Source organism: Charadrius vociferus, unplaced genomic scaffold, assembly GCF_000708025.1.
Source record: "Charadrius vociferus isolate BGI_N301 unplaced genomic scaffold, ASM70802v2 scaffold32, whole genome shotgun sequence".
Lineage (NCBI taxonomy): Eukaryota > Metazoa > Chordata > Aves > Charadriiformes > Charadriidae > Charadrius > Charadrius vociferus.
Genome location: NW_009647856.1, coordinates 11,536,475 through 11,551,957, shown reverse-complemented (window position 1 = coordinate 11,551,957; position 15,483 = coordinate 11,536,475). Strand labels below are relative to the sequence as shown.

General features: G+C 43.7%; 1 protein-coding gene across 1 annotated transcript in view; it reads right to left on the bottom strand.

The window, feature by feature from the left end:
- EXOC4 (exocyst complex component 4) overlaps positions 1–15,483 on the bottom strand; it is a 442,826-nt gene that overhangs the window by 364,724 nt on the left and 62,619 nt on the right. The window contains exons 6-7 of the mRNA XM_009882971.1: positions 12,264–12,507; positions 3,477–3,654 (exon numbers count right to left, since the gene is read on the bottom strand). Coding sequence (XP_009881273.1) covers positions 3,477–3,654; positions 12,264–12,507 — 422 coding nt within the window. The remainder of the gene's footprint in view (positions 1–3,476; positions 3,655–12,263; positions 12,508–15,483) is intronic.

Sequence of the window (15,483 nt, the reverse complement as noted above, 5' to 3'; positions counted from 1 at the left end):
CATGTCCCACAGCATATACGTGATTTTCCCTCTCTTCAGTAGAAGCAAGAAAATAGATATACACCACTCTCAAAAAAACTGAGATCCATCAACTACAAATACTAGCGCTACAAAAGGAGTGAAGATCCCTTCCTGGGGGGCAAATAGCACCAGCCGAAGCTGATAACAGGATACTGAGCACACGTGGAGATGTCATTGGTATTTTCTCCAGCAGCGGGGTACTGCAGTGAGACAGAACAACCGACAGGGTGATCATCCTGTCACTGGGAAGGTGACATTTCTGAAGGAGCTGAATGAGCACTGGTATTATTCAGCAGGGACAGATGCCTCTCTCAACGTAGCATCAAAAGACGGTGCAAAAAAAAGGTGACTGAACTGTTCAAAGCTCTGCGCCATAGATAACAGTGAGGAAGAACCATCACACTGAGTGTGAGTGACTGTGGTAGCGTGTCCGCCCGCTGTCGGTCCCTGACACTAATACAACAGGACAGAAAAGCCCTTATCTGGGCTACACAGATTTGGCCGAGACTGAAAAACTAAAATGACGCAGAAAGACTACACTGCACCCAAAACCTTCTGCCTTTTACCCAAGTACGTACACCACCGTGCCTTTCACGCAGCACAGCCTTCATCATTTGGGATGGGATGATGCAGCAGATACACTGCATCATGCCAGAAAAACGCAGAATTCCTTCAGTGCATTGTCCTGAAGCAGCGACGTATCGACGTGAATAGTTAACTGCCGTTGCAACGCAGCTCGCAGTTCTCTCCAGCCGAGTACTTGGTCCTATGGTAATTACGCTCTTCAGAAGGATATTCCACCCACTCTTACACTGAAGAGCTAAATTAGCTCCATGCACAAAATGCCAAGTTAAAATTTAAACAAGTTTCAAATCTCTCCTGTTGGTACGGCAATAGGACTACAGGCTACGCTGGCTCCGGTACAAGTAAATAACTGCAAACCGTGTTTCCCTGAACAAGGCTGCTCTAATATTTTGACAAACTGATTTGTTTGTGTGCTTGCTTTCTAGCACTCGAGTACCCACCTCTAAAAGGTCACTCTGCCTTCCTCCTGACGAGTTCGGTATTATTCCTCTGTTCTCAAAGAAGGTCAAAAATATATCATATCTGCATGTTCAGTATCGAAACATTGCACAACACTGTGCGACCTATCTAAGACTACATCGCTGCTCGGTGCGGTTATTAGGAAGCATTCAGAAATTGAGCTACAAAAAAAAGCTGCTGAAAACAACTCTCTCATTTCCCACAAAGGACAATTTCCAGCCCACCGTGAGCGCACATTATTACTTTTGTACAGAACTATAAAGAGATAGCCTCACCGTTAACGCATTTCACATGCAGAGATGCACAATGTACACGTGCAAAAGATTATCCACGTGAATTGCAGAGTCGCGTGATATTGTTCTAGCGCGATGAATAAACTTCATTCATTAGGATCTGCAGGAATTGCACGGTTTCCCTGATGCACCCCGCCGCGAACCCACTTCCTCCAAATTTTCATCCTCCCCCCACAGCAGGCACTTTTAAATAAACACTTCTAAAACTGAGTTTTCTGCTCCCCCTGCCACAAACTAAGATCTCCTCTCAAAAAATTATCCTTATTTGGAAAAAAACAGGATAGAAATAATTTAGTCTTGGGCTCAAAGGTTTTATTATACTGTAAAGTGAAAAAAAAAAAATTAATCCACTCCTATGAGACTAACATACCGAAAAAACACAAGATTTTGGGCAAAGAATAGGAAGATTTCCTACTTTCCATGTCAGTCAATGCTCATCTCTTACCCTAAACCAGCAAGAGATTATGGATCTTGAAAGTGCTGCTTTTATGCATTAAAAAAGCTCTTTTGGAAGCTTTTCTGACTCCCTCCGTCACCCGTGCTGTCGGGCTAATAGCAACCAACCTTTACTAGTGGATTATATTTTTCTTGGCATGCATTTTGTAGAAAGCTTGGTCAAATATTCTCTCCCCAACAGGGAAAGCACTTTCACTCTCTATATGTGCACACCTATGCATGCTGCCCTACAGAAGTTTTAGGGATGTTGTTTTGGAATAGCCAGTACAACTCACTCCCAATTTCACCACTCCTGAGGAATGAAACCGTCAAACTCTCACTGATAGGGGGAATTACCAGCCTTGTCATTCTGCTTCACCGACGGTAAAATCTTAAGAGGATTCTCACTCCCAAGGCTTTGTCGTCCTGGAGTAATGTCTGCAGAACTCAAAGCTCTTAAAGTTTTTCCTCACCCTCCTGGATGACAGTAAGATGGCTGGAGGTATCCCATGTTAAGCCCATTCTTCATGTCCTTCACTTCAATTTTTCCCTTTAAACGAGACAAGATAGCTTCAGCCCTATGACTTTCGTTTAGAAAACCCATCATTAACCTCTGGCTGTACATTTCCAATCAAATTTTCGCAAGAACAACACCGAAAGTGAAAATTTGTATCATGGAGAAAACTGACCAGGATTTCTTTAATAAAAATACTAACTCCACTATAAAGACAAATAAGTGGGCAAGGAGAGAGCAGACATGATCAAAGGCCCATGCCTTATATTTACCATGTCCAAGAAGTCTCTAAATTCACACTATACACAGTTGGCCCTATTTGTGTGAGCAAAGAAACCTGTGTGCACCACTGCACAGTCAAACAAGCCTTTAGAGCAACAGCTAAATAGACCTGTGCCCTACAATGAAAAAGCATGTTAGTGTACGAGGCAGAGAGCATTTTTCAAGAACTGGCCAGAGGTGGAATGACCATCATAAATCTTACCACCTCTTGTAAATAATGCCGGGCTCATTTCTTTGACCTCCTCTATCAAATACTGGGTGAGGTGTACATCTGCGTACTATATATAAAGGCAATTCCAAAAAAAAAAAAATAAAACCCTCTAATGTGCATGTGTTAGCCTCACAGCAAGAATGAGAGAGCAGACATGTGACAGATGATAGGTCTGCTGCCTGCGAGTCTCAGATACCAAGGTGACAGGCGTGGTACCAGAATAAAGCCTAAGCAAGGTACAGCTTTAGTACACTACAGTCGAGAAAAAGAATCAAATCAGAATTCCCTGAAAACATGCTGGCAGCAAGTGTCTCAGCTGACTATAACCAAACCATAATGACAAGAGAAGACAAGCGATTAGAGCTGTGACACTTTATAAGACAGGCATGACATGGTAACACAGAACAAAAATGTCACTGTTTGAAAGCTTCCGATAAATCACTTGGTAGGCAAAAGGAATCAACCTTTCCATACACCGTAAGGATGAAGCCACAGAAATTGTTTTGCTGATATTTAAACTCTCTGGAGTTAAACAATCTGTTATGAATGTAGCCACTTACCAAAAATCAAGACAAATTCCGGCACAGCTGCCTCTTGAATATGACCGGTATTCTCTGGGATTCTGGTCAGAAAAGCTGTTTCAAACTGAAAATGTGCCCACCCGACGGATTCTTACCTGCAAGACATCTTGGATCTTCACCCACACATCAACCATGTCATACAGCTTGATATCACCATCGTACTGGCTGCAAGGAGAGGCCACTGTTTGCTGAAGGTGTCCAAGGACAACAGAGTGCGCAGCAGCCACAGCGTTGAACTTGTCAAAGAGAAGCTCTAGCAGTTCCAGCAGTAACCTGCAAACCATGAAGACCACCTTCAGTGAGTTTCCAGAAGACACCATAGGCACAGTGTCATGGAGCACATCAGAGCAGTGGGCCACGACTCAGAAGAGTGTGACTTCATATACCCTGCTTTGTGACAGACGCTGCGTGTAAGCAGGGAGGTCACCTAGCTTCAAACCCTCTCTGTGGGCTTCGGGTGACTAACGTCAGCTGTCAGCAGCTCAGCTTTGGTACCTAAATACTTCTGAGGATCTTCCTTCTCACTCCCTCCTCTCTGTCAGAGTTGTTCAATTTTAATGTGTTCTACTTGGGGCTACGGGAAACACAAATGTATTAGGACATGGACCTGTTGGAGTGGGGCCAGAGGAGGCCATGAAGATGGTCAGAGGGCTGGAGCACTTCTGCTATGAAGACAGGCTGAGAGAGTTGGGGGTGTTCAACTTGGAGAAGGTTTTTGAGGAGACCTTATAGCAGCTTTCCAGTATCTGAAGGGCACCTGCAAGAAAGCTGGAGAGGGACTTTTTACAGGGGCATGTAGTGATAGGATGAGGGTGAATGGCTTCAGACTGGAAGAGGGGAGATTTAGATTAGATAATAGGAAGAAATTCTTTGCTGTGAGGGCGACGAGCCCCTGGTGCAGGTTGCCCAGAGGAGCTGTGGCTGCCCCATCCCTGGAGGTGTTCAAGGCCAGGCTGGACGGGGCTTGGAACAACCTGGGCTGGTGGGAGGTGTCCCTGCCCAGGGCAGGGGGGTTGGAACTCGATGATCTTCAAGGTCCCTTCCAGCCTAAACCATTCTGTGATTCTATGATTAGTAACTACACTTCAGCACCATGATATCAGAGACCATTTTAAGTTCCCAGCTACAGCTGCAGACCAGGATGGAGACTATCTGCTTTTCCCCAGAAAAAAGCAAGCATCTCAAGTCAATAAAAATTGACTTACCCATACAAACAGAGTACAAGATACTCATTTTGAATTATGAAATGAGTAGTATGGCAGGTTTTAAACAACAGGAAAGATCAGAAACATTAAACATCAAGCCTCAACAACTGCGTCAGTTATCAAGATTTTACTATTCTAAGGAAGGTGCTACAGCATAACCTCATCTAAATGTACTACACTTCACCTGCTCCTCTGGCATCCTTACTGCCCAATGATTGTCATTAATGTACCTTTGCAAAGTCCTAAATATTTTGTGATAAGGCAACAACTCATCACATTTTTTTATTATTTGAGAAAAGAAAAATTGTGATCAAGTTCACTGCCGTTTAATGAGCAATTCAAGTACACATGTAACCCCAACAAAATGTGAAGATAACACTTCCCAAATCCATATGTTCGGCACTTCTAGCTCTGACAGACAGGCTCCATCACATTTAACTGCAGCAGCTTAGGAGTTACCACATGCTTGCTGCATCTTCTCATCAGAAGTTGCGATCTCCAGAGCGGGACAGAAGACCTGCGGCAGAATCAGAGCTGCACCCACTCCTTAACTGCCACACTTCAGTCTTCTGTGTCAGTTAACAATCGCTAACGAGGTGTGTAACGAGTGGTGTCCCACAGGGGTCAGTACTGGGTCCAGTCCTATTCAATATATTCATCAATGACCCGGATGAAGGGATAGAGTGTACCACCACCAAGTTTGCTGATGACACAAAACTGGGAGGAGTGGCTGACACGTCGGAAGGCTGTGCCACCATACAGCGTGACCTGGACAGGTCAGAGAGTTGGGCAGAGAAAAAACTTATAAGGAATAACCCCATGCATCAGTACAGGTTGGGGGCCGTGGAAAGGGACCGAGGAGTCCTGGTGGACAACAGGATGACCATGAGCCAGCAATGTGCCCTGGTGGCCAAGAAGGCCAATGGCATCCTGGGGTGCATCAAGCCTGTGCCGTGCTGGGGGTGAGCCACGTCCACGGCCCACGTTCCCTGGGTTGGGGATAGCAGTGAGGTTTGGCTGTCCCCCAGCATCTACCTGCAAGAGGCTGGGGAGAAGGTGGACAACCAGTACAGGGTCAACCCACGGTCCTCCAGAGGCTTTGGGAATGCTGCACATATTGGGGTTTTTTGGGGAAGGGTAGGAAACACAGCGTCACACAGGGTCTCCTGGGCTTGCAGTAAGTAAAACTTACTTAGAACAAGAGGTAACGGGCACAAACTTGAACATGGGAAGTTCTATCTAAACCTGAGGAGGAACTTCTTTCCTTTGAGGGTGGCAGAGCAGTGGCAGAGGCTGCCCAGAGAGGTGGGGGAGTCTCCCACTCTGGAGTCATTCCAAACCCGCCTGGACGCCGTTCTGTGCCACTGCTGGAGGTGCCCCTGCTCTGGCAGGGGGTGGGACTGGGGGAGCTTCAGAGGTCCCTTTTCAACCCCCACCATTCTGGGATTCTCTGATTCTGTGTGTTCATGCCTCGGCCACTTAATTTCAGAGTGCTGACTATCTGCATACCTCCACTTTCATCAGTTGTTTAAGCTGGCAGCTGGAGAGTTAAATGGAGTACTCAGGAAGCTGTTGCACATTTGCTGCTGTTACCACCAGGCAGTGAGCGGCCTGGCATGATGTTGTGGCTAAAACCACCTACCTCACCCTCCAGCAATCCTAGATTGAACTTCTAGCCTGCAAAGGATAGAACCTGGCTATTGTTTACAAAACATGCTATCAGCTTACTGTGTCTCATTCACATACTACAGTTCTACATAGCTCGATCCACACGCACAGCGTTACACAGCAATCTCCTTGGGATCTCACATGGGCCATCCACCTACCAGCGATGTCAACTACAACTGCTCAAATGGTCCAGCAGAAGAGCACCTCGATTCAACAGAACGAGCCATTGGATAAGTCTGGGAAGGTACAGCGAGGACGGAGCAGAAGAGGTCAAGGGGCCAGATGTATGTCATACTAAAAATAAAGATGTGTTTAGGAGTCATGGTACTCATAAGAACCACAGAGACATTATTAGTTCTATATTCACTGAACGTATGGCATTAAGACAGGTATTTAAGTAACCCCAAAGGAAGTGGTGTGTATATCAGTTTTCTTCATACTTAATCACAGAATCTCCTAGATTGGAAAAGACCTGTAAGACCATCCAGTCCAATCATTAACCCAACACTGACCAGCCCACCACTAAACCATGTCCCTGAGCACTATATCTACACGACCCTTAAATACCTCCAGGGATGGGGACTCCACCACTGCCCTGGGTAACGCGTTCCAGTGCCTGATGACCCTTTCAGTAAAGAAATTCTTCCGAATATCCAATCTAAACTTCCCTTGGTGCAACTTGAAGCCATTTCCTCTTGTTCTAAAGAATAGCAACAGGTGCCTAAAGAAGAGTGTTGTTGGTACTAAGAGAGCAAACACTGCTTTTTTACAGGTCTTTACAAATGTAGGTAAGATGCTGGCAGGGGATAGACAGAAGTATGCAGGATGTGATGGTAAAGACAGCACCAGAAGAGACACCTATTCTCAACAGTAACAGCATCACATTTTCAATATGGGAAAGTCCAGTGTGGAAGAAAAGCCATTCTCCTCCTCCGTTTAGGCTTTGTATAAAGCTTAATAACTACTCTGTCCAAGTGAAACTGAGAAGGTGCTACAGTGGAAGGACCATCTCCCTCCTTCCCTAACTACTGTTAGCCCATCACCGACGTTATCAGTGAAGGGGACAGGGCAATACGCAGATGAGGCTGCCTCAAAAACACCCTCCATCACTGCTAAGCAAGTGTCTTCTCCAGTCCACTCTAGGACATGGGAGAGGCAAATATTGCTTTGACAGCCCCTAAGAGATATACAGAACTTCTCATAGCAAGTGACAGAGAGGCAGGTAGGGCAAGGGGCTCGTCAGCCAGAAGCCAGACAAAAATAGGAGGAAAACCAGATGTAGAAGAATTTGGATACAGGAGGAACGTTATGTTGGAGGACCATACATACAGCCTTGCTTGAAATCACAAAAAAGATAAGATTATGGGAGCAAATTAATTACGTGCCACTGAGAAAATGTATCAGTGCAAGCCCAACTTCCGCTAAAACCCCGTTACTATTGAAAATTTAGTTATCCATACACCTCCTTGTTGCCCCAGGAAAGTACAATTTTGCAGAACCAAACTAGCTGCATAGTTTGACAAATTCATTTTTCTTGTCCCTAGATGAGCCTGACCTCACATTACAACTTGTTTATGGAGACATCACTAAAATAGTATTATACTAAACAGAATTATTTGGTTTTAAATTCCAGTGTCTTCCTACTCTCACGTCACAGACTGATAGACATAAAATCTCTCCCATCCACATTCTTCAGTGGTGCTAACTACCACCTCATCACGTCTTCCATTCTCAACCACATCATATTTTCCACATCTCCCCGTTTTCAAATTAGTCAGCACCTCTTATCTTAATTTTCTTTTCTCTAAAAGTCTTCTAAATCTGTCAGGTCATTTTTGAAACAAGGTGACCCAAAAGAGACACAGACACAGTCCGTGTCAGACAGCCAACAAGACAAAACAGCATAAAATAATATGGCCTAGATTTTATGCATATGGGGTTGCAGCACTGAGTGACCTCAGCAGAACGCATAGAGAGAATGACAGGAGACGGGCTTAGGCAATTTCTCAAAGCAATCTCATAACCCCTTCACCGAGAAATATGATAAATATGTTGAGAGACAGTGACACACACACGGAAGCATCTCCTATTGTCCAGGAAATAACAGAGAATGAATTGATGCAGAGTGACTGCTGACACCTGAATGAGGTCTCTAATGACAACTCATGCGTTTTAGCAGCAATAACGTCCTTTGCCTGGTCAGGGTGTTAGCGTGTATATAATTTCTGTATTTATTTTAAATCCTTGAGATGAGGTAAAGAGCCTCATATACTATGAACATGTAGTGAAAAGTGCATTGAATCCAATCGATAGGATTTAGTAGCAAAATTGTCAATACACCTCTTCCTGAGCTGATTTTCAACTAAAAGTAAAGCTATGGCAACGTATCCCTACCAAAATCTTCTCCTATAAATCTAGTCCTCAAGTAGGCACATGTCTAGACTATTATTCTAAATTCAACAACCTTCCATAATTCAGAGAGACTCACACGTTCATTAAAATATAGCAGTACTCTAAGCTAACGCAACACGGCCTCTTCTACGATACCTTGTCCTCCACAACCCAAGATATGTATTTCTAAACATGCAGGAACTAAGCACGCTCTTTTGAGCCTCTCATTAACAAGAAGTCAACGCAATTACTATGCTTAAGCCCTTTTTCATAAACTTGTTCCAAACAGATACCTAAAAATTTTAGAAAACTTACCTAGACTTTAAAAAAAGGCCACTCAAATTAAAGCCAAGGTCAGCTGCAACTAGGTGAGATTCAAGCATCGTTTTCAAAATTCTTCCACCAGTGACAGGGAACTACTAGGAACATGCTGCTGCCCTTAAACAGGTTTTACTATCTTCATATCATTCACTTTTCATGAGGCTAAGCACATGTTAGTAAAGAGGGTTTCTATCCATAGCAAAGTGTCTGACAGCCAAAGATGTCCCATCTCATTAGGCCATTCTAAGTCCATTATCCTACATGACTGCATCCATGTCGCACCTGAAAATCAGTTGTATTACAGAGCCATGAGAGTCTTTTCTTTGTGACCCCACTGGTGAAAAACATCCTTCTGCCACTACACGAAGGTCCTCAGGCAGGCTAGCGTCATCTTCAGTGAATGAGCCCTTCTGATTTCATACCAACTCTCTATTCAGCTAAATGAAGCGCTTAAAATCAAAGGACCGATGACGAACTGGCCACACATTATCAACACTGTAATCACTGCTCACGCTCGTGTACGTGCTTGTTAACAAGCCCGGTGCATAACACCTTGTATAACACAGACAAGACTTGCTCCTGGAAGCTTAGAGGGGCTACAGGTCTTCCACATGAGAAAATAGACTTCATGAAGCTCTGAAGAGCTGATCCAGTAGCCCACTGCTGCTTGGTTCTATGAGGAGAGCACCCAGACAAGCATAAAAGACATCATTATGCTCTGGGAGCTAGTTAGTTTAGAGTCATAACACAAAAAGAATTCTTGATCTTAAAACTTTGGGGTCAACTGATAATGGTTTTGTGTACAAATGTAAAAGGTGGTGGCACAAGTCAATATGGAAACGCTTATAGAATCATAGAATCGTTTTGGTTGGAAGAGACCTTTGAGATCATCAAGTCCAACCATCAACCTAACACTACCAAAAACACCACTAAGCCGTGTCCCTCAGCGCTACACCTACACATCTTTTAGATACCTCCAGGGATGAACACTAGGCAAGGAGGCAAAAGGCAGTCAGGTTTAAAAAAAAAATAAGAAAAATGCAAGATCAGTGTCTGATCTCTTCAGACTCAGCAGCTGTTATGAGACGTACAACTCTTCTGGTCACGCTCAAGAAATTATCTCTCTCTTGTACAATGAGAGGGCTCAATAGAATTTTTATATAGGGTCCCCAAAAGAATTACACTAGAACCTCCACAAGCAGATTATCAGCCTTATCCTCAAGTGGAGGGAAACGCCACCCTTTTCATACGGCAAGAATAAGAGTCAGCCTTTGAGAGCCACCACACAGCAATGAAGAAATGCATATAACTTGTTCTGTGCGTACCGCGCGAGCCACAGGGAACCTGTCCGGCAGAAGGTTCAATCTACGGCCTCAGACCCCGCAGACCTCTCTGTCACCTTATTAGTCATTTTATTTGCCAGAAGTGAGAATTTTTACAGATACCATTTAAAGTACAGTAGCTGAATACAGGCACTGAGCTCACTGATAAAGACTAAGAGGCATCCAAGTGTGACTAGTTTTAAGGTGAACTGAAAAACATTTTACTCGCTGAATCCTGAGGTCAAGTAAGCATCGTGGCTGACAGCCTAATGAATAGTTAAGCAGTTTCGGGCGCGGCATCATGCTCAAATTTGGGGTCTTACAGAGCTCTCTTGAAATATGAAGACCTTGTTGTTCAGATTTATTTTTTTCTTGACAGCAGGGAAGTCGCTTAGTTTTGATTTAAAACTGTAGCTAATTTAAGGGGCGGTATACCTTTCCATACTATAATTTATTCTTTTCAATATAAATGAATTCACCTGCTTGCTGTAAACTTCACATGCAATTTAGGTTTAGAATCAGTTCTAATTATCTCCTCATTCAACAAGAATTCAAGACACTTTCCATAGCTCTAGAATATAAGCATCTTAAAGGCTCACAAACTCCCACTAAACACATGCCAAAAATCAATTGAACTTTTTTGCTCCTCACCCAACCCTCTGGGCAGGTTAATGTGATTAAAATATCATCGGATTCAATTTATCAATTTCAATGGACAATCAGTAGTCATATAACTTCAAGACTGATTCACAAAACAAGTATCAAGCATATGCCACGCTCCACCTTGACATCAGAAACTAAAGTTCTGCCTTCTGACCCACTCAAAAAGCTTGTTGTAATTTCACCAGGTTATCAGTACTGTAATTCTATGAATTCTTCAAAATATAATTGTTGCCACAGCAATGATAATGATAGGAATTAAAAAGAAGTCTTTATCAAGCTGAAGTTTTTCTTGGGAGTGATTTTCCACTACAAACGTTACATATAATGAAGATAAACAATTTTTTTGTTTGTTTGTTTCTTTTTCCTTTCCATCATTAATTCCCTTTGGACAATGATCATTACAATGTGCGGTATCACAAGTTAATATTTCAGCTAGAAGCGATAGCTAGTCCTTACGGAGTCCTATTTTCCAAAGAACAGTTCCAGTGAATCCTGAAGAACGGCAGAAACAGTTCTCGGTTGGCTTCCACACCTTGCTAATAATGGAAATGGGGCTGCAAACCAATTAGAAACTTGGCCATATAGTTACTGATATAATTAGTTCCATATATGATTTCAAAGCTTTGCACCTGCATCAGCTTAATTGGACTCTGCTACACTTGGAATAAATAACTGAGCTGAATCTTCTCTTTTCAAGTCATGTTACGTAGGAACCTAAAGATTTCTTTGGCATCAGCACCGGTGTAAAGCCATGATTCAGTGCAACACAAGACAACAGTATTTGTTTTGGCACCAAGTATCCTTTACACCATACATACCAGCAATCTGAGACAGCATTACAAGTCAATCTGGCATAAAGCCACCTAAAACAAAAGGTTAGGTTAAAAAAAATAAACTAAAAACCAAGTGCTTAACATTATGCACCTCTTGCTAGTTAAATAATGCTGGCTTCTACTGTGCTTCCACCCTCAAATCTGCATTTCAAACATCCGTTCAGCCAAAAGATTCTCTTCTAGGGCCAAGCGCAGAAGGAAGCATCTCCCTTCCCCACATCTTTAGCTGAGAAGCAACAATGCCTCCCCTTTCTCAATACATTTCTTAAATTCCCAAGCCTTTCAGGTGCTGGAGACACATCCATCTTTCAGTAAGACACAGGCATTTCTGAAAACTTTGCCACTTGATATTTTTGCAGTAGCAGAAATCTGATTGTCATTACTTCAAATTGCAAATAACAGATACGACACCATTTTCCAGATATTTTTTTTTTTTTTTTTCCCCAGCAATCAAGGTTCAGAGGTTGAAATATCCTTACCTAGGCTGATTTTCCTGGGACAGATTCTCCCCTCTCTGGTAACCATTGTCCGCCACCTGGGTTGTGGACCGCTTAACAATCTGCTTGAGTTCTTGTTCTAAGCGCTCCTGGATGGCTTTCACCGTTTCAGGGATTTTTTTCAGCTTGGCCAGCCCTTTAATGAGTATGCCCATGAAGACAGTGCTGTTCTCCTCTGGATCCAGTTCCATATCTTCTTTAATTTCCAGAAGGCTTGTTTCTCGCACTGGAATAGATTTTAAAAGGCATAATCCAAGATTTAAACTATTAAAACCAACACTTAGTGCCATGCAGAAGCAGCATATAAACTCTTTTGCGTTTACAGAACTCCCACCACTTTGAGCACCCAAGGAATAAACAAGGAAACCAGCGACACTCAAATTTTGGGGGCAAACAGTGGATACTTATGTTTGCTCAGGGGGTTCCCTATACACCAAACACAACATTCCCCACATTTGATTAATTTAGAAACCGAGATCGTGGTGGAAGTTACGTATTGGTTAGGAAACAGAGTAAGTCTGGTGCAATTAAGATATCCATAAATGAGTAGGTATTATAGCACTACAAATCCTCCAAATGTGTTTCAAGGAGCTAAAAGCCCTAAATTTCTAACCCAGCTGTTTTTCTTCACAAGAGAGGAATTTTCATTATAAACATTAACAAGCTTAACAGACTTCTGATGAATTCAGCAGAGTTTACACTGACAAAGTGAACGATCATTTGATGTTATCCTATTCTGCTTTATTACGTCTGTCAAGGGGTTGATGAAGTTACTCAAATCTTTTAGCAAGGCTTCGAGAAAGGAAAAGCGAGAAGAATTAGAGAGGATATTGTGGATACAGTCCGCCTGAAGTAGCGGGGATTGCACAGGGAGAAATTCTGTTGCTAAGCGACAAGGAAGAGAAAGGAAAGAGGTACTATACTTGTTTTAAGTATGTTCATTAATCAACATTTCTTAATTTACAGATAACACCCAGCAACAAAGCGATGTCTCCGTTAAAGGCTGGGTAAAACATTTAATAAATATATTCAAACATGTATGTGAAGTAAGTGTCTTCTCGGCAAACTCAACCAAAGCATCTCGGAAGGTTTACAGCGACGCGGCTCATTAACAGCCGGAGTGGCAGTACACGGACAACCGGCACTGACGAATACAGCTGAAGCTGTGCCATCCACCATATCGTATCCTTGTGTAGAAATTAAAACCTAAAGGCTGTTTCATCTTACTGGTACTGAACTCTGATAAGGGTTGTTGGATGACAGATGACTCCTGTGGTTTCTACTGCTCAACAGATTTTTTTTACTTAAATCAAAATTTATCCAAGAACCTGAATATGTGTCAAAAGATCCACCAGAAGGATTTAAATGACATGGCAGAAATGAAAAATGGCCCGTCACAAGTAGCACGCAGTCCTGTAGCTGTCTGAAGCTCTGACACTCTGAACAGAAGAGCATCGGCACCGCGTAAGTTAGCACAAGCTCATGAAAACAATGTCCCAGAGAGCCCATACGGTGCCACTTTATAAATAGCACCACGATAAACAGATAACACATTTCAGTGTCAGCTTACACCAGACTCCACTGCAGAGACCGTTTCTTCCCAGTAGCGTAATCCCAAACACGGCATCTCTGGCCCAAACCAAACTCACGGTTCACACGCTCTTGCCACACTGCCAGGTACGAGTGAGATGAGAACGGACCCTGTAAGGTCATCACACGTCACAACAGAGAATGACATCAGGTTTTGGGTAATCAACATCAGCGAGATCAAACTGCTTTTTTCCTCTCTCACACACACTTTTGTCAATTAAATTTGGGCAAGTTACGGGGCAAGCAACTAGAAGCACCCAGAATGAGATAATTTGTAAGCACAAATTCAGGCTGGGCAGGGAATGGCTGGAGAGCAGCCCTAAGGAGAAGGACCTGGGGGTGCTGATTGATAAGAAGCTCAACATGAGCCGGCAATGTGCGATCACAGCCCAGAAGGCCAACCGTATCCTGGGCTGCATCAGAAGCGTGGCCAGCAGGTCAAGGGAGGGGATTCTGCCCCTCTGCTCCACTCTCCTGAGACCCCACCTGGAGTACTGCATCCAGCTCTGGAGTCCTCAACACAAGAAGGACATGGACCTGCTGGAGCGGGGCCAGAGGAGAGCCACGAGGATGATCCGAGGGCTGGAGCACCTCCCCTATGAGGAGAGGCTGAGAGAGTTGGGGCTGTTCAGCCTGGAGAAGACAAGGCTCCGGGGAGATCTTATTGCCGCCTTCCAGTACCTAAAGGGGCTACAGGAGAGCTGGGGAAGGACTTTTTACTGGGGCATGGAGTGACAGGACGAGGGGAAACGGCTTTAAACTGGAAGAGGGCAGGTTTAGATTAAACATTAGGAAGAAGTTTTTCACTTTGAGGGTGGTAAGACACTGGCACAGGTTGCCCAGAGAGGTTGTTGAGGCCCCATCCCTGGAGATGTTCAAGGCCAGGCTGGACATGGCCTTGGGCAACCTGGTCTGGTGGGAGGTGTCCCTGCCCATGGCAGAGGGGTTGGAACTCGATGATCTTCAAGGTCCCTTCCAACCTAAACCATTCTATGATTCTATTATTTAAAAAAAAGCAAGAATATAGGAGATAATTCAGACACACATAAGCAGTAACACCAGTTAGAAGTTAGCAACTGGATGCACACATGCTTCTGCTCAAAGCTCTCATCTGTCACACACCTTTCGACCCACGAGGCCGCAAAGCGCTTTGTGCGCTGCGTACGTGGTCTACCCACTTCGTTAATGCTACTTGTTATTCTCAAAAAAACCACGGCACGCCAGGCACAAACACGGAAAATGGGCTCTTTGGAACATGAGCTGCGGAAAAGACAACACTGGAAATGCTACAGGAAGAAAGGTTTTAATTTATTATTGGGTTTTTTTGGTTTTGTTTTTTTTTTAAAAAAAAAAAAAGAAAGAAAATAACTCCACCAAATATCTCGTTCCTCTGAGTTCAATGCAGAGATTTCACAGCCTCACAACCTTTTAGAGGACAGGTCCCCATCATTACGCTGCAGCCCCTTTGTAAGCAGGCTGCAAATTATTCTTAATACCACACAATGAAAACCCAAGAGGGAGGAAATACGGCTGTATCCAAACGTGAGGACAGCATTTAAGAGGACTAAAGGCAGCAATCTTGCTGAGAACTCTGCCAGTGCACGAAGACGAA